A 19,770-nucleotide genomic window follows, 5' to 3' on the forward strand; every position below is an offset into this window, starting at 1 on the left:
CAGCCTCTGCTTCTGTAACCATTTGTCTGGGCCCCTGGGGGAAGGTGGGAGGGGGACCATGGAGGGATTCAGTATTCAGACACTTTAAATTCACCTCTAGCTGCCTTCAAATTATCAGGAGCTTGTTGTTCACTGAGAAACTGCTTCAGCTCAAATTTTCAGGGAAGGGGTGGAGTGGATGGAAATATCGAAGGAATTTTTTCATGGGGTTAGTGTCTGCATCCTTCTGCTGGGCTGTTTTGCAGGAGTACTTTGAAGATCGCCTTAGAAGGGTAATACCTTGGTGGCCTTCCCTGTCCCTAAATTAGCATTGGGCATGTTCCATTATAGGAGTTGTCTCTGCATTAGGCCTGGTGCAGGAGCCGGTGTTTGTCCGATTAATTAATCATGGTGTTTGCTTTCTACTGGTGGAGCTGGAATACAGAGCAGGAGTTCTCATTCCAGCCTCTTCAGAGAACATAGTGCTAGTGAAAGGTGTCAGCCTGGCCGCTCTGGTGACCGAAGCCCCCTGTTTGTGCACACAGTGCTGTCTGAACAGTGGCAGTGCGAGCACCCTCCAGTTCACCCCCTGCCAATTTACAGAAGTGTACATAGTGTTTGTCATGCTGGATCAGGGCATTGGCCTGTCCACTGGGATCCTGATCCCATCACTAGCCTCTGGGAAGTGGAGCCCCACCTCACCTAACCCTGAAATACACCTATCTAGTGGTGTAGTGCAGTGCGTATAGAATACTACCATCCTGTCTCCAGGGCATGCCCTGAAGCACCAGCTTTCATTGCTCTGATCTAGGCCTGCGTTATCACAAATGCTCCTGCTGGTCATAGAGTTATCCCCTCAATGGAGAAGAGATTGTTTCTATCCCAGACCAGCCTTAATCCTTCCACTGAGGCTGCCAGCGCTGGGCCAGGTCTAGTAACTTTCATGATGTGTTTTGTCTGCTGGCGAGAGACCTGGGCTGAGACTCCCTGCGTGTTGCACATAAGCCACCACAGACGTCTCAGATGGATTACAGTAGTGCCTAGAGGCCCATCCTGGGTCAGGCCCTGTTGGGCTAGGCGCTGTATAGACACATAGTGAGAAACAGTCCCTGCCTTGAATACTCACTGTTGCTACTGATCAGACCTAGATTTGAATTGATGTCCGAAAGGCGAAGACACCTGAAGTGTGCTAGATGGTTTTTGGCAGGTATGAAGACAGAATTGCCTGCCCCAAAGAGCCTGCAGTCTTGTACGCGGGACGAGGGGGATGAGATGCTAAGCAGTGCACTTGAACAATGATGCTGACTTTGTGGTCTGTGAACTCCAAGGATTCAGATTTACTTAGGTGATTTTGTGCTGTCTGGTTTAACACGCCTCTGATGGGAGACCTAGGGCTTACGGGCTTGTGGGAAGATGCCTCTTAATTAAGAGAGGGAAGAGGTATGGCATGCCGTAGGGGGACAAAGGGCATGAGGCCATGTGGGGAGGTCACAAAGTGGGGGCAGTTGTTTATCTGGCTTGGGCAGAGGCCAGGAGGTAGGTACTTTGATAGAAATGAAAGTCAGTACCTTGTTATCAGTGGCACTGGAAACTGTCATGCATGGAACTTCCACCAGCTGTAGTGGAGTCAGTCACCCTAAGGATTGCTGGGATCTCCCATGTTTCCTGCATAATTTAAGCCTCCTCCCCTCCCTGTGAGATGACACAATGAGAGTTGTTAACTCTGAAGCCTAATGCTAACCATGTCAGTGTGGTTATTAATGATTTCACTGATTGTTCTAGCACCAGCTTCTGGCTGGTGGGACAGATCAATCCCCAGAGTGGCTCCACTGGAACTGCAGTGGGGTTTCCTCGGGGTTGAATGTGCTTAGCTAGAGCTGTTTCCATCCGTGTGAAGGAGCATGCTGCAGGAGTCAGGCTGCAAACTTTAGAAACCCAAATGAGTAGCTAATTGTATCAGGACTTTTTTTTTACCTTCACCACAGGGTAACTTCTCTCGCCCTTCTCCAGCACAGGTCAGCCAAATTCTAGGTTTACTGGGGAAGTCCTAGGTTTTATCCCAGTTTCAGTCCGATCTGGCTGGCTAACCTCCCCTCTGCCCCCTGCTGACTCGGCACTGGGCGGCAGTGCCATAGACTGACAGCAGATAGCACATGTGTCTATTGAACTATGGGCCCTGGGGGGTGGCAGTGAGCTCGTCTGGCAAGTGAGATCTGGAGTGTGGATTGTGACTGGGGTCTGGGGACATCATTTAGACACTGAAAAATGGGTGAAAAAATTGGGGAGGCCTTGACTGCATTGCACATTTGGGTCACCAGAGGGGTGTGCAGCCATTGCACTGGGATGTCTCGGGCATTGTGGGAGGAGAGGCCCTTAATGTGTCTGCTGGAGAAGAGAGGAAGCTGGAAAGCCCAGAGGGATGAGCTTCAGACCATAACCTTGTGCGTACCTTCCTTGCGTGCTAAGCCTCCCAACTTCCAAATCCCACAGCCCCATCTTACCCGTGCAGAACAATCCCTGGGCACTGTAGGGCTGGAGTAGCTATGTTTCTCATGTCTTTATGTAGTGATGACCGTCTCTCTTCCTTTTATTCCTCTTACTAGATCTACAATGACAACAGGAACCTGTTCGAGGTCAAGGAGAACGTCCCCAAGAAATTAGTGGAGAAAGTGTCGGGAGATATTGAGAGCCTGTTGGCCAAGAAAGTCCAGGCTTTAAAGGTAAGGGGCTGCCTGGTGCATTGGTCTCTTGTGGTGTGTTTGGGGTCTGCGCGAAGGGATGATCCTGGCGGAATGGTGTGACCTTGCCAGCAGAACACGGTGACATGCTGTCTCCTAGGCACTGCATCTCTTAGGGGGTTGCATAGCTTAACGTGAATATTTCTGAAAGGGTGTGGAAGGCACATGGGTTGGTAAATTTCAGCAAATCTCCAGCATAGAGGACTTTACAAGTAAAATGTCGTCCTTGGTCTCAGGATAACTGCTACGTGTGCTGCTACGGTTAGAGACGTTGGCTTCTGAACCTTTCCAGTGTATTCTCCCCAGCTGCTGAATGGGGGAAAGTAACTCAGTTCCTTAGCACAACTTACGAAAAGTGTTACCGAGAGATAGCTTTGGCTCTTTAAGAGGCTGCAACCTGAAATGCTTGCATGCCTGTGTCCGATGGTCCGGATGGACTGTGCGCATATCCTGTGATACAAGTGTACGAGTTGTCCCCTTCGGCATCTCTGTAAGTTTCCAGTCTCACTTCCCATTTTGTGTCATTTTCTCTTTGAGTGAGCTCATTTCATTAGTGCTGGAGCAAGATAACCTGATCGCACTGCCATGTCATCTGAACTTGACCCTCTCTGCGATCATGTTCAGCATCTGGAGTTTTTCTGCTGCTCTCTGTAAGTTTAGCTGAGGAAACAACAAGGATTTTATCTCCGTGGAACAGAGAGAGCTTGTGCCTAGGTGGGAGTGAAGCTGTTTCATTTATTGGAACTGTAGCTTCCCCTGGAGTTGTTGTGGTGAAGTTCTGCACCTGGGAGTACAGTTCAAGTGGCAACGCCGGCCTAACTGGGCATGCAGCTGAGTTAACCAGGGGTGATGGATGAGGTGTCGTGTAAGGATGTGTGGGTGCAGCTGGAGAGATCAAAGGTCACCCTCCATTGTGGTAGGAGGGGGGCTGGACTGCAGGGAAAGACCACACTGTAGCTGTTTGGAGCAGACTTTCATTGTTGTGTTATGTAATGTTAAATACAAACTCCCTGTGCCTTAATAAGAGAACAAGAGATGGAGCTTTCTTAGGGGCCAGTCCCAGACTGTGGCGTGAACTCCCACAGCAACTAAGGACCATCCCAAATCATTTTTTTAAAATATATTTGCTTTCATGCTTAACTCAGTTGTCTTCCAGCTTGATTCTATCTCTGGCATTGGCCAGTCTATGATAAGAGTCCCCAATTCAGTAGCCTGGCATAGTGAGGTACTTGTATTTATTCAGGGCTGAGAGAGTCTGTGGCTTCATTGGATTTCAAATCCTGATTTGAATATATCTTCTGAAGTATGCGCTTTCAGAATGAGACCCTGGGTGGTTCATCTCTCATCAAGTCAGTTTGAATGTCCATACACCTCAATTATAATATTTTAGCAGGTGCTCCTGGTCTCTCCTTCCAGATTTGTGATAGGCAATAGAATCTAGGGATGGGGGAAACCTATAGGCTCCTCCAGCCCCTCTCCCTGCCAGTGCAGGACTGTACAGTGCCAAAGGGGCCAGGATCTAAACCACAGCACTCCCTCCATTTCCTTTGGGAGTCTCTAAACGCTATGTTCCTAAGGCTATGTCTATACTACAGACCTTACAGTGACACAGCTGTACCGCTGCAGCTGCGCCACTGTAAGGTCTCCTGTGGACATAGCGCTGTCTGCAACCCTGATAGATGACCGTTTTGCTGACAAATGTGCTAGTGTAGACAAAACCTTACACAACTCTTCTCTACCAGGAAGTTTTTCCTCATCTCCAACCTACATTTTCCTTTGCCTCAGCTCTCCTTCCAGTTGAATCATCTCTCTGAGATGTTCCCCGTCCCCCTCCCCCCATGACTCATGGGAACGATGATGATTTTCCTTAAATGATTTTTTCCAGCGGCTGAGTCAAGTGTGACTGACGTGTATCAGTGAGAGTGGGAGGGGGCATCAGGCCTTATGTAGCACAATTTTTGTGGTACCTGTATGCTTCCACTGCTGGAAAAGTAGTCCCCTCCCCACTCTGTACTGTTGCTGTAGGAGGTGTAGGACATCTCTGAGAGCAAGGTTTCTGGAGTAAGGTACTAGCTAGTCTTTTGAAACGCTGCACAGGCACTGTATAGGAGTCATTCAAATTAGACGATGATTCAGCCCATTCGTCAAAGAGCCTGCTGTTCACAATTTCAAAGGAAAACATTCATGCATCCTGATTAAAGAAAGTTAAGCTGTGTCCAGAGCGTTTATTAATAATATTTACAGTCCCCCCGCTTCCCCTGTAGAAACAAGAATTAAACACAAGAAACCACCTCGGTGCTGACTTTCGGTGGCAGTGGCTTGACACAGCCTTATGGCTGCAGCAGGGGTCTGGCCATTACAGGCATTCTTATTTCCCACCTGCATTTCAGACTAATGCAGGGACAGGAGAGTGATTGCTTCCCTCAGTAAAACTGAGCTGCAAGGCTGGGCACTTAGCTACTGCTCTTCCTCTTTACACTGGACCATCTCTTGTCCGTTTCCTCGTGAGACAGGAAAAATTCCCAACAGGATCTCTCTGCAACACTCCTCCTTTCTTGTTCCCTCCAGGTATATTTTCCACTGGCCCTCTGGGGTTAGTGCACTCCGCCAGATACCAGAAGACTTCTTCCTGGCCCACCCTTCTCCCCAGCCATAAGCATGAACTCAGTATGGAGCTGCCTCTGTCCCCAGTGCCCGTTGTCCAGGGGAAGCCCCTTTCACACCAACCCAGCCCTGTGTTAACTCTCTTATTGTATCCTTTTTTAGGCCCTACAATCACCATTCTGCTTGCGGCCTAGTGTCACCAGCAGGGATGGAACCCTAGGCTTTCAATCCCAAAAGCACAGCCCTCTACCTTGAGCTAATGGAGTAACTCTGCTAGTAGCTGTAGTAGGCTTGTATCCTAGTTGGCTGACACTAGAGGACACCACATACTTAGCCAATGTGTCACATCAGATGAATTATAGGGAAACAATATGGTTGGCTCTGATTGCTTTCCTGCATCAAATTCAAACGTCTGTGGTGCTTTTTGGCCTAGACCAACAGTTGTCCTGGTTCTGCCTGGGAAATATGTCTCCCCCAACCCTTGCAAAAGGGTCAAGGTGTCAGCAACTGCCAAATGACTGATGGTGAGTGAACTCCATCTTCATGAGACTGGCACTCTGCCTGCGGAGGGCAGTGAGTGCCTGGCTGGAAAGAGGGGGCTGGCTGGCATTGCCTCCCTCCCCTGCTCTATTCACTGGTGTTGGGTTTTTTTTAACCTGAGTTGACATGTTTCTATTTATGCATCCGAAGAAGTGGGCTGTAGTCCACGAAAGCTTATGCTCTAATAAATTTGTTAGTCTCTAAGGTGCCACAAGTACTCCTGTTCTTTTTGCAGATACAGACTAACATGGCTGCTACTCTGAAACATGTTTCTATTGCGTCCCGCCCATCTCTGGAGAGCACCAACCCTCTGTGTTCAGGTGCTGGCTGGGCGGGGGAGAAAGCTCTAGTTCCACACAGGTGATGTGGCAGTGAAGAATCCGGTGTCAGCAAACAGGCTCGGGTGTTCCAGGCTGCAGCTGCAGTGGCCTCTGATGCACAGGGCCAAAGGCTGGATCTTGCTGGCTCCACTCATGAAGGAAGCCCTGCTGAAATCAGTGGGGTGATTTGTGTGAGTCAGGGGAGCCGCAAGGGAATCCATGATTGATGAGGACCCCGGAGACAGCAGATTTTATGGGAGAAGGATGAAGGAGAGATGGAGGAGGGGGAAGCTGGGTCCCCCTTCCCCACGTCTGCATTGTTGCTCTTTCTGAAATCCCCATGCTGCTCTGTGCATTGGACAAGTACAGGAGATGCTGCCTAGATGTGCTGTATTATAATGGTGCTGCTGCTGTATAATCGCTGCCTGCAGAAGAGTTTGGGAGAAAAATAAACTTTACTAAATGGACCTGATTTTTATTATTTTTGGCTGAGGATAGATTTGGGTGATTTACTTCTTGGAAGTATAATCCCCTTCAGTGGTATTGCTGCTGGCTTCTTCTCCCTCCCTTCTGGGCCTGTTGTGTGTTACTTCCCATGCCAATGATTAGCCACTCTCCAGGGTGGCATGTGCCCTGGGGTCAGGAGGAGCTAATGACCAGGGAGGAAGGGACCCACCGTGACAGTTAAGGCAGAGGTTTGCTATTTCCTGCATGTGCTTTCGCTTGCTACCTGGATGTGCAGATCAGAGTAGTAATTGCTTCGTGTTAAGCTGTGCATGCCACTTCCATGGCTTCCTCTGCCTGCTCTCTGCGGCTGTGTGCCACTGATGTGCTCCACTCAGGCCAGACTCTCTTCCTCACCAGCTCTGTAAATGCCAAGCTGCAGCACAGCAAAGGGAAGAGGGCAGCAGGGGTTGTGGTTTGAGCTGATGTCGGATTTCAGAAAGCATCAGTGCAAACAGCTGATATGCCACTGACCTTTTCCAGAGGTGTTAAGTGGCACAGGGGAAATATTTATTAATTGCAGCAATAGACATGATCCTTTGCCAGAGTAACTCCCTGAAACATGGGAGGCTGCGCTTTCCACGGGCGGGAGCTTCTGGAACTCCATGTGCCCGATTCCCACCATGTCACTCTCTCCTGCTGAATCCCATGGTGTTATCCTAGCTGATCCCAGTGTAGGGGAGATAAGAATCTAGTCCAAGGGCTGTGGCAGCAGTGTCCTTTTCTCTGTTTGCTGAGCAGTTTCTCGGAGCATCTCTCTGTAGCTAAAGTCAAACACAAGTGGAAAAGTCACTGTTGTTGATTAGCTCCTCTCGACTCAGAGTGGTAAAACAGGGCATTGTCGTTCCCTCCCTCTCCCTCCCCCGGGGGCCATAAATGTCTCATGACTGCTTTTTTGTAATCAGCAAGGGATACGAGCTGTGTGTGCTATTAGTATCTGGATCTGAATTTTCCCCACATTCTTAGGGGTTAGGGGCAGGATGGAAAGCTTCGATCCTGGGTTTCATTTTGGGCTTTTCCCATGCAGACCTCTGAAGGCTAATTCGACTGCTGATTGGTTCCCGTTTCACAGGCTTAGCCACAGATGATTTGCTTTGCCTCATGATAGCTGTACATCCCATTGCTTACCATGGGCTATGCTGAGTTATTTATACACTGTGACTTGCCTAAACAGTGCTGGCTGTGTTGGTGTTTTCTCCTTCTCTGAGAGGAGTCCATGTGATGCAATAAAATAAGATACAAATAGCCACACTCTCTGATGTTGTTTAACCTAGAATGCTGGGAATGGGAGATGGAGACCAGAACCAACAGACCGTAAGCAGTCCAGGTCCCAGCTCTTTTAGCAATTGCCCATTTCTCCACGATCCAGCCTGGCAGCTGGGTTCAGCTGGGTCACTCTGCCTGATAGTTCCTAGATCTGAACCTCTGGGGGCAAGACGTTGAGGGCGGTGCTCAGTGCTAAAGCCGGCCTCTCCACCCGTTGGACTGCCTGCCCAGGGTCTTTGCACAGGCCTGAAGGGTGGGCAGCTGAGGCTGTATTTCTCAGTCTGCACAAATTCTAGTGGCAAAAATTCTAGTAGAAAAGTTTAAGCTGCCTTATGGTGGATACCTGTTTGTTTCCTGTAGCCTGCAGCTCCGTGAGTGAGGTGTTGGAGTCCGGTGCTGCCCAGGAGCGGTCAGTTAAATGGGTCCTCTGTTCTTTCCAATTCCAATCCTTTCCAGCTTATTCTCTCTCCTTTCTCCCCCATCACAATTCTATGCTTGTTTTCACCTTCCATCTCCTCCGCTGCCGACCTGTGTGAATGAACATGGGTTTTGTTAACACCTACTTATCTCCAATGCCTGATGAATGCTCTGGTGAAAGGACCTCTTTGGTAAAGACTCAACATTATTGTCCCTTCAGTTAAGATGCAAGAGCTCATTGTGTACATCCTAGAAGATCCCCAAATCGTCCTTCAGCAAAGGCAGGGAAGATCAGGCATGGCCTTCCACATTACCCTACGTCAAAACACAAGCAGCAGGTGAAAAGCTCTCGGGGTGTATTTTTATTTTAAACACTTTTGCAGGTCTCCTTGAAGAGATTTCCTGGGGGTTTTGCTATTACTGAGGAATGTGTTTCCCTTCTCCCCTGGCTCCAAAGATGGTGCTTGGCAGCACTGGCTGTGCAGTGTACGAGAAAGGGGACAGCATCTTAGTGGTGTCAGCGTGTGACCAGGCATCGGGAGACCTGGCTTCACCCAGGAGACTTGGAGAAATTGGGAAACTTACTTAACTTTTTGTGCCTCAGTCTCCCCATCAGGATGTCACTACTCATCTGCTTTGCATGGTAGTGCAATTAATACTTCTAAAGTATTTTGAATCCTGGGAGGGAAGGCACTGCAGAAGTGTGGTGCGTTATTATAGAACCTTGTATCGGGGCTTTCCAGGGATGATAGCTGGTTGGTCAGGGTGCTTGTAGGGTTGGCAGCTCATCCTCTGATGCTCTTAGGTCTGGTGTACGCTGTCTGGTTCTATTCCACTGGGAGTTGTCTCAGGCTCAGTCTGCGTCTAGCATATATCATGCATGCAGAGGGGATTTAATTGGACAGGTTTATCCCTTTAACAGCTCTGATAGCCATGAGATTTCCCTTACAGGTATTAAGTAATGGAGTCTTTATCAGCCCTTCAGCTCCCTGATAGGGAGAGTGAAAGGTTTCACTTGTCTGAAGACTTGCAAAGATTGGCATGCAACAAAATGTTCCTGTGCTCCATTCAGAGTGGTTCCCCTCCCACCGCCCCCACCCCCCGTAAGTAAGTCTTATGTTGCTGTCGTTGCATGCACTTAAATCTCTCCTGTGGAGAACTATCTGACTTGTGACAGCAATGTTTGTGCTGAGGGTGGTATTAGGGCACAATGGGCAAGGCTAATCCAGTTTGGAACAGGACTGCCCTTGCTCCTCCAGCGAAAGCCACAGTTGTCAGGAGCTGCTTCTCTTTGTCCTGTTGCTCTCCATGCTAATTGCCTGTAGCATTGTTCCTCTCTGGCTTCTGGAGGCATGTGATATGGAGGACTGGGTAGCATAGTGAATTAGTGCTCATAAAAAGCATTTTCCCCCCTCTTCCCAGTGGCATGTCTGGGGCTGTCTGAACTTTCCCATCGGGGCGGTGGCCCTGCTGTTTTTAGGCTACCCGCTCAGGTCAGCAAAGCAAACTTGCATTGGTAACAACAGCTGGCCTCCTTGTGATGAGCCTAGGAGCCAACACTGGAAGAGCGAAGGTGCCACATGCTCAGGGTTTAACTGACCGCCATATTTGGGGTCGGGAAGGAATTTTCCTCCAGGGAAGATTGGCAGAGGCCCTGGAGGTTTTTCGCCTTCCTCTGCAGCATGGGGCACGGGTCACTTGCTGGAGAATTCTCTGCACCTTCAGGTCTTTAAACCACGATTTGAGGACTTCAGTAATTCAGACATAGATTAGGGGTTTTGTTACAGGAGTGAGTGGGTGAGATTCTGTGGCCTGCATTGTGCAGGAGGTCAGACTAGATGATCATAATGGTCCCTTCTGACCTTAAGTCTATGAGTCTGAGTCTATGAACTGCAGAGGACGAGTCAGCAGGAAGGGGTCATTGAACTGAAATAAAGACTATACTGAACCACAGTCCATCAGACTGTTGAGCTCCCAGGACTCCAGCAGAGTGTGCTACGCATGCAGGCCTGTAGCCTGTATGGTTCCTCCTCTTTACCCGGACATGGCCCATGGGTTCTACACAGCATGAGACTTTTGGGCAGGGCAGGAAGAGGACAGACTCCTACATCCAGATCTCCTGGGTCCCAGTCCAGTGCCCTGTCCACTAGGTCACACTGTCTGCCTGTCTTTCCCCATTTCAGATGGCAGGTGACCTATGTGGGGGAAGTATTTCCTTCAGACACTGCCTGTGTTTAGCTGGGAGCTAGGGGCTCAACTGATACAGCATGCACATGTCCTACTGTGCCCAATCACACAGAGCAGAAACCCACCCATCAATAAAGATGGAAATTAGCTTCCTCTGCTCAGCACTTGCATTTAAAGAGAAGTGGGGGGGGGGGGGGGGGAGGAAATAACACACTGCCTAAACTGCAAACATTTAAAGGTATAATCTCCTTGCTTTGTTAATTAATAGTGATAATCTGTCCCTTCTCCCTCTTGTTTCCTAATTGCTGGCTAGTAGTTTTTGTTTTAATTATATTTTTAATTCACTCCTAATCAAATCTTGGATGACTCGCTTCAATTATTTATTTATTTATTTATTTATTTGGCCTGTATGTGTGCATGTCTCTGTCTCTTCCCCACCTCCCCTTCTCTTCCTCTTCCTTCCTCCCTCCACCCTTCTCTCACTGTTCCTGAACTGGACCTGATCCAGTAATCCAATTTGAATCCAATCTCTCAAGTCTGGAATTCTAATTTACAGATTGCAAAGAGGGAGTTGAACAATGCGCACACACCAGGATGGGAGTTTATTGTCTAAGTTAATCAGGGACAATCAGAGGTTTGTAACAAGTCTATCAGAACTGTATTGGGCCCATTTGCAGAGCAATGTAACCAGCCTTCTAATAATGCTAACACGATTTAGAGCTTCGTGCACTTTCATGCAGATTATGTCGTACGTTTTCCTTTCTTCTTGCATGTATGCTTGGCAGAAGCCCAGCCCTGTTTGCTTTAAAACTTTGTAAGCTGCTTGGTGAGCTCTGAGGTTTCAGAGAGATGTGAGGCTGCACATCTTTCCATTGTTGCGTCTGCAGGGCCCTGAGCGATGGTGCCAGTGGCACCATGTGCCCTGTGTGTGGAAGAGACCAGAGTACTTCCTGAGCAGCGGCCTCTCCAACTCGCTCCATGTGGGTTTTCCGAGCAGCCACAGCGGCGTGCCATGTCTGTCACTCGGGATGCATTTGAGCTGCGCTGCTGGGAAATAGGAGGTAGTAACTCATGTATGGAGATACCTGATAAGTTTCTGCATTGAAGATACTTCCTAACCTTGTACATATGCGTATGAGCCCTCCAGCACTTTTGGCTGGGAGAGGATGTTGCCAAAGAATGAATCAATATACAAGGGCCTTTTTTCTGTCTTGCTACAGGGCATCTAAAACCTGGTGCTCGGCTTTTGTAGATTTAATTGTTTTGGTTTATATGTAGAATGTGCTTGGGCTGTGGGCTCCATCACAGCTCAAGAGCAAGAAACCTGTGTTTTCTAGTGGTCAGAGCAAAGGCCCAGAGGCCAGGGAAATCCTGGGTTCCACTTCCTCAAGCGTGACTGGCTAGCCTTGGGCAAGTAGTTACTTTGTCTCCTTGTGCTTTCCTGATCAAATAAATGATCTCTCCTCCTTTCTCTATTATCGCCACTAGTGTCCAGCTTTCATCAAAGAGCTGAGCTGCCTTGGAGTCGGTCACTTACTGTGGGTCGCTGCTGCTCAGCTGTCTGTACCTATGGGCTTGGCTTGGGTTTATTTTGGGCTTCTGTATTTTCTCATGCTCCTAAAGTATTTTCTCTCTGGTGCTTGCTCCACACTGAAGTCTCTCCTGAGATAGGTATGACGCAGGCAGTTTCAGTATGCTTCTGTTCATTGCACTGTCCTCAGTTGCGGGCTCTGAACTCCTAAAATTGCTCTGTGGGGGCGGCCCAACTGCATTTGACTTAAAGGGTTGTGTTTTCTAAATTGGCTGAGTAAAATTTGCCTGGGCACCTTTATGCCTGGCGTACTCATACCTGAAAACACAAGCCCCGTGGATGCTGGATTGCACACACAAGCCTGGAGGTACAAGATCGACTCTAAGCACTTTGGGGCTCTGTGTCTTTTCGTTATGGGCCTGATTCTTGTTTGCACTAAGGCCGTGGCTACACTTGCGAGTTACAGAGCTGTAAAGGCTCCCCCAGCGTTGTAACTCACTCCCCGTCCACACTGGCAAGGCATTTGCAGCGCTGTATCTCCGTGGTTGCAGCGCTGCATGTACTCCACCTCTCCGAGAGGAATAGCAAGTATTGCGCTGCTGCTGCAGCACTGCGGCGCCAGTGTGGCCGCCCAATGCACTGTGAATGGCCTCCAGAATTATTCGGCAGTATCCCACAATGCCTGTTCTAGCCACTCTGGTCATCAGTTCGAACTCTACTGCCCTGGCCTCAGGTAACCAACCATGTGACCGACCCTTTACATTCCCCGGGAATTTTAAAAATCCCCTTCCTGTTTGCTCAGCCCGGCGTGGTGTGGAGTACTATCAGCGAATCTTTCCGGGTGACCATGCCTCCACGCGCCAAGCGAGCCCCAGCATGGAGCAATGGCGAGTTGCTGGACCTCATCAGTGTTTGGGGGGAGGAAGCTGTCCAGTCCCAGCTGCGCTCCAGCCGTAGGAATTACGATACCTTCGGGAAGGTATCAAAGGACATGATGGAAAGGGGCCATGACTGGGACACCCTACAGTGCAGGATTAAAGTAAAGGAGCTGTGGAGTGCCTATCGCAAACCCTGCGACACAAACGGCCGCTTGGGTGCTCCCTCCGTGACCTGCTGATTCTACAGCATGCGATACTTGGGGTTAACCCCACCTCCACTTCGAGCACCACCATGGACACTTCAGAGCCGGTGGGAGGGGGGAAAGGAGGAGGAAGACAGGAGTGATGGTGGTGGGCCAGATGGAGACACCCCGGAATCCCTGGAGCCATGCAGCCAGGAGCTCTTCTCGAGCCAAGAGGACGGTAGCCAGTCGCAGCGGCCGGTACTTGGTGGAGGACAAACAGAAGAGCAGGTTCCTGGTAAGCGGGTTTTTTTTTCGGGAAGGAATTTTTTCGGTGCGGGCTCTTTGGGAGAGGAGGGTTAGGCATGCATGCCTAGATGTGGAATAGTGCATTGATGTGGTTTATCACATCGCGGTAATTGGCCTCATCTAGAACGTGTGCAATGCGCTTGCGCAGGTTTATCGGGAGAGCCACCGTGGTCCTTGTCCCAGCCAGGCTAACATGTCCGCACCACTGTGCTGCGAGGGGCGGGGGGACCATTGCTGCACACAGGCAAGCTACATATGGGCCAAGGCGGAAGCTGCATTGCAGTAGAAGACCCTCCCTTGCTTCCCAGGTCACCCTCAGTAGCGAGATATCGTCCAGGATGAACTCCTGTGGAAAATGTTGGGACAGTGTTCAGTGTAGGTGCCCCCTGAAGCTGTTGGCTCTCCCCAAGGCACAGAAACCCAGAGGACAGTGCAGCTCTGAAACAATCAGTCCCCCCTTACTCACCATTTTGAGGCTCCCGTGTGCTCTGTTTCGGACGGGAAAATTATGCAATTGTGTAGACCCTGTGTGTTTTCTACTCCTTAAGTGCGGGGGGAATCATTACTCTGTCTGGTATAAACAATGCTGCCTCTGTTAAATGTTGCATTTTGCCTATACAGCTGCATCAACCTTGAGACCTCAGTTGTCCCTCTTATCGCATGCTCAGAGACTGCAAAGACTCAGGAAGAGACCGTGAAAAAGCAAAGAAGACATGCTGCAAGAAGTGATGCGGCAATCTATTAAAGAGAACGAGAAGGCACAGGACTGGAGGGAGAGAGAAAGCAGGATCTGCCAGGAAAACGCAGCGCACCGGCAGCAAAGCACTGATAAGCTCATAAGCATCCTGGAGTCCCAAGGAGATGCTATCCAGGAGCTGGTAGCCATGCAGAAAGAGGAGCAGTACTGCAAACGCAAACACCATCCCCCCCCCCTGCAGCCCTTGTACCAAAACTCTTTCCGTTGTGCCCCACTGTCACCTCCAACCCACTTTCCCCAACTTCCGTGTTCTTCACGCCACCCGCTGCCTCCAACACCAGTATCTTCACCACTCAGCCCTGAAAACCATGACCCTTACCCTCTGCCCTCAACCCCCATCACCATGCAGTATAGCTGTCCTGAAGTGCAGCACTCACTGCACAGCACACCAGACAGGACATACACGAATCTGTGATTGTACTGTTCCCCACTCCACCCCCTTGTTGCTTTTCAATAAATACTTTTTTTTCTTTTCAATAAATGGATTCTTTGGCTTTGAAAACATTCTTTATTATTGCATAAAGTAAAAGGCTCCTTAGCCCAGGAAATAAACAGGCACTGCAAGTCTGCTAAGCAGACACTGATTCCTAAAGATTGGAACTACTGCACTTCACTCCCTTGCAGTGCACCAGATATCACTGCTGGTTTTCAGCCTCAAATTGCTCCCTCAAGGCATCCCTAATCCTTGCAGCCCCGTGCTGGGCCCCTGTAATAGCCCTGCTCTCCGGCTGTGTAAATTCAGCCTCCAGGTGTTGAACCTTGGAGGTCCATGCCTGAGTGAAGCTTTCACCCTTCCCGTCACAAATATTATGCAGGGCACAGCACGCGGATATAACTACGGGGAGGCTGTTTTTCGGCCAAGTCCAGCTTCCCATACAGAGATCGCCAGCGGCCCTTTAAATGGCCAAAGGCACACTCCACAGTCATTCGGCACCGGCTCAGCCTGTAGTTGAACTGTTCCTTGCTGCTGTCAAGGCTCCCTGTGTAAGGTTTCATGAGCCACGGCATTAACGGGTAAGCGGGATCTCCAAGGATCACAATGGGCATTTCAACTTCCCCTACCATGATCTTCCGCTGTGGGGAAAAAAGTTCCGGCCTGCATCTTCCTGAACAGCCAAGTGTTCCGAAAGATGCGTGTGTCGTGCACCTTTCCAGGCCAGCCTGTGTTAATGTCAATGAAACGCCCACGGTGATCCACAAGCGCCTGGAGAACCATAGAGAAATACCCCTTCCGATTAACATACTCGGATCCTAGGTGGGGTGGTGCCAGAATAGGAATGTGCATCCCATCTATCGCCCCTCCACAGTTAGGGAACCCTATTTGTGCAAAGCCATCCACTATTTGCTGCACGTTACCCAGAGTCACGGTTCTTCTGAGTAGGATGCGATTAATGGCCTTGCAAACTTGCATCAACACGATTCCAGTGGTCGACTTTCCCACTCCAAATTGGTTTGCGACCGACCGGTAGCTGTCTGGAGTTGCCAGCTTCCAGATTGCAATAGTCACCCACTTCTTCACTGGCAGGCCAGCTCTCAATCTCGTGTCCTTGTGCTGCAGGGTGGGGGCAAGCTTCTCACACAGTCCCATGAAAGTGGCTTTCTCATCCGAAAGTTCTGCAGCCACTGCTCGTCATCCCAGCTTCCATGACGATGTGATCCCACCACTTGGTGCTTGTTTCACGAGCCCAAAAGCGGAGTTCCGCGGTACTGAGCATGTCCGTGAATGCCACAAGCAATTTCGTGTTGTACGCGGCTCGATAGCATCGTCGGACTCCTCACCCTCACTCTCACTGTCGCTTTGGATCTTAAGGAATATTTTGACAGCCAAACGTGACATGCTGGCGAGACTCGTCAGCATACGCCTCAGCAGTTCGGACTCCATTTCCCGCAGACAGATCGCGCTGCACAGAAACCGTTGAAAGATGGCGTCAAAGGTGGACGGAAACAAAGGGATTTCTGGGATGCGAAGCGATGCATCACGGGGCATTGGGACAGGACCCAGAATGCCCCGCACCCACGCCCCCTTCCCACAACCCACGGCAACAGAATGGGAAGAGATGCTCTGTGGGATAGCTGCCCATAATGTACCGCTCCCAATAGCGCTGCAATTGCCGCAAATGTGGCCACGACAGTGCACTGGGCAGCTGTCAGTGTGGACAGACTGCAGCGCTTTCCCTACTCAGCTGCACGAAGTCAGGTTTAACTCACAGCGTTGTACAGCTGCAAGTGTAGCCAAGGCCTAAGGCTCCTTTACACTACTCTGGCAGCACGCAGGAGCCTTAAAGGGGAGAGGGGGAATTATAAGTACACCCTCTTTAAGGCTCTTCACACTGCCACAGTAGTGTACAGAGGCTTCCTTAGGGTAAATGAGAATCAGGCCCTATATATCTGTACTCTGCCTAGCACAACAGGCTCTGATTCCTGATTCACGTCTCTTGCTGCTACAATGCAGATGTAATAATGGGGTGTCACAAATGATGTGGATGCATCTTACAGGAGATTGCACCATGTGAACATTTGGCCCAAATTTACAATTTTTTTTTTTATTTTTTTTTTTTATTTTTATTTTTTTTTAAATTTTGAGTTAAAAAAATGTAGGGGGCTGCAGTCCTCTGTTAACCTTTTTCATTTCTACTGTTGCAAGGGCCCCAGAGACCCCTGAAACTCATAGAAGAGAAAGAGGGGCAGTTTTTTAAAACTTTGCCGGTAATGTTTAGCTTTGTATTTAACAGCACTTTGCTGTCATCTTTTTCAGGTTCCCCTACACAGTCAGTGTCTCATGTTGTTTCTGTGACTTTCTCCCGTGTAGTACCAGACTTTCTTAAAAATAGGTTTTAATGGACTGAATTTCAAGTTGGTAATATCCCTTTAAGCAACATAACAGCTATAGAATACTGAAGTGAACAACCCACGTAAATTTAAAACCTGGCAAACCCTAGCTTCAGTTTTACTGGTGCAGTTTTTTTTAAAAAAAAGCCAAGAACGTGAAGGAGCTTTTGTGTAGAAAATACCTTAGAGTCCTGCATAGTTATGGATATTCCCCTAGATGCAGACTGGCACTGAGCAGTGTTTATTAGAGAGGAAATTGGACATAGTCAGTTGATGCACTCTTTAGTCCCTGGAGACTTGGGTTTGCCTGGCTTAGGTTGTCGTGTAGTTTGTGGATGTTTGTCTTACCCACATTTACGCATTAGTGTTAATTAATGTGTTCATACTAGTTAATGTTTGTAAAGCACTTTGAAGACATAAAGTGCTCTGCAGAGTCGGTGCTAAACATAATGCATTTTCTGACCCAAAGCTTAGCATCACTGGCAATTGCAGCTGAATCCCAGCTGGGAATAAATGGGTGTTTAAATTCAGAGCTGCTGTGCATGGGCAGAACTGCAGGCCAGGATTTAGGTGCTTTGGTAGAGACATATGGCGTCCCGGGGCTTGCAGAGCCAGGGGTGCTGTAGGTCAAGATTGAGGTGCATAGGCACAACTGTGTTGGAGCCTAGGACCTCCATTCCTGCCCCTTCCTTTTTCCAAATGTAACTTTAAAAACCTCTGGCTCTGGCTCAGACACTGCTCTCCATGCAGATTGAGGAACATACAAGGATAGAGGGGATAAATAAAAATTATGTCTGTAGGTACTCAAATGCTTAGTGTCGCAGTAAGAAATGGAGAGACCTGATCTAGTCAGGAACTGAGATCAGAGAATGGAGTTTCAGCTTAATTCTACACTAGATAGTCAACTTTATGAGCTGCCAGCTCAGTTAGTGATTGTAATTACTGTGGACGTTTGTGCAGTTTTGGGGCATTAGCCTTTAGGGTCTTGAGAGCTCAGTTCAAATCCTGCTTTGTGGTCCAAGTGAAAGTGAATTTCATGATCTCTGCTAAGGAGAGGTGCAGGACTGGAAGAGTAGGGGCAGGTGAGGAGCATTGGCAGAGCTGTATGGGTGACCCCTGAATTGGCATAGCAGAGGCTGGTGCAGATCAGGAATGAGAGACAGCCTCAAACCGACATGAAGGCAGCTTGCACAGGCCCTGTTATGTGGCTTGACTCTAAGCCGCTGTCGCTAAACTCTATATAATTGGCAGCCCGCCTGCCTCTCTCGCGCTCTCTCTCTCTCTCTCTCTCTCTCAGTGCAAATGATGGGGCCTGGACTGCCCACAGCTCTGTCTGCACCCTTGAAGAAGTGAGCGTGAAACATGGCAGCATCAGGCATAGCCCATAGCATAGAGCTATTACATATTCTCAGGGCAACTGATGTCCATTAAACATTTGAGTGACATTGGAACAATGTACAAAATATCTACATTAGGTATCTAGCAAATCTTAATAAAAAAAAAAAAAGCCGACAAGAATGTAAATTGCACATACAATTGTGATAACGAGCTGCAGATAACATTAAAGAGATCGTATCAATTTAATGCAAGTTTAGTGCCAAGCTCTGTGATCCGCTCTTTAAAGAGCAATCCTTGTTAGGCAGTGGAATTTCAGCAGAAAGTATGTAAATTGCCTGAGCCTTCTGTACAAGCCGGCTCTAAACCTACAACCTCGAGCTTCAAGAAACTGTCTGCTTCCTGGGGATGAATGAAAAGCTGCCCAGTTGCCATAATAATGATTATATCCTCTTTGTGTTAAAATAGGCAGCCCAAGTCTGCTGGCCTTTGGGTGCCTAACAAACTAGAATTAAAAATATATCTTACCACAGAGGCAGCCCAGCTCAGTAAATTCCAGAACCGTAGGAGAAATCTTGAGCAATGCACCTACCAGCATATAATCATGTGACTACCCACAAGGCAAGTGAGACTGATGGAAGCAGAAGTCTTTCCCCAGGAGCATGCCTCACCTGGACACTGGTCTCTATTGCAGAGTGACTGGATACAATGGTTTTAGGCTTCATGCTCAAATATTAAAGAGCTTGAATTACGTTAGCCGAATAATAAGGAGCTAATGGGGTTACAGACACTACGTGGGCAAAGACATTGTCTGCAGCAGCTGTAGTGTGAGAGTAGCATTTGAGGATAGATTTGAACAATTCCATAACCCAGCCTAGAACTTGCAGATTGGTACTTCTATCTATGCTAATGCTTACAACAGTCTACCATGTCTTCTGGGCCAATTGACTTTTTTCCCCGTTAAATCTCTTCTTTAGAGCCCATGATTTCCATCCTATAGTGTTTTCATAGAATCATAGAATATCAGAGTTGGAAGGGACCTCAAGAGGTCATCTAGTCCAACCCCCTGCTCAAAGCAGGACCAATTCCCAGCTAAATCATCCCAGCCAGGGCTTTGTCAAGCCGGGCCTTAAAAACCTCCAAGGAAGGAGACTCCACCACCTCCCTAGGTAACGCATTCCAGTGTTTCACCACCCTCCTAGTGAAATAGTTTTTCCTGATATCCAACCTGGACCTCCCCCACTGCAACTTGAGACCATTGCTCCTTGTTCTGTCATCTGCCACCACTGAGAACAGCCGAGCTCCATCCTCTTTGGAACCCCCCTTCAGGTAGTTGAAGGCTGCTATCAAATCCCCCCTCATTCTTCTCTTCTGGAGACTAAACAATCCCAGTT

The 19,770-nt window shown here is 48.8% G+C and overlaps 1 protein-coding gene across 1 annotated transcript in view; it reads left to right on the plus strand.

The window, feature by feature from the left end:
* The window catches only part of CACNA2D2 (calcium voltage-gated channel auxiliary subunit alpha2delta 2), a gene marked incomplete in the record, with an annotated part of 589,972 nt that overhangs the window by 110,929 nt on the left and 459,273 nt on the right, over nt 1-19,770 (plus strand). The window contains 1 exon segment of the mRNA XM_034776135.1: nt 2,583-2,699. Within this exon segment, the coding sequence (XP_034632026.1) occupies nt 2,583-2,699 (117 nt within the window).

This window comes from Trachemys scripta, chromosome 7, assembly GCF_013100865.1.
Source record: "Trachemys scripta elegans isolate TJP31775 chromosome 7, CAS_Tse_1.0, whole genome shotgun sequence".
Lineage (NCBI taxonomy): Eukaryota > Metazoa > Chordata > Testudines > Emydidae > Trachemys > Trachemys scripta.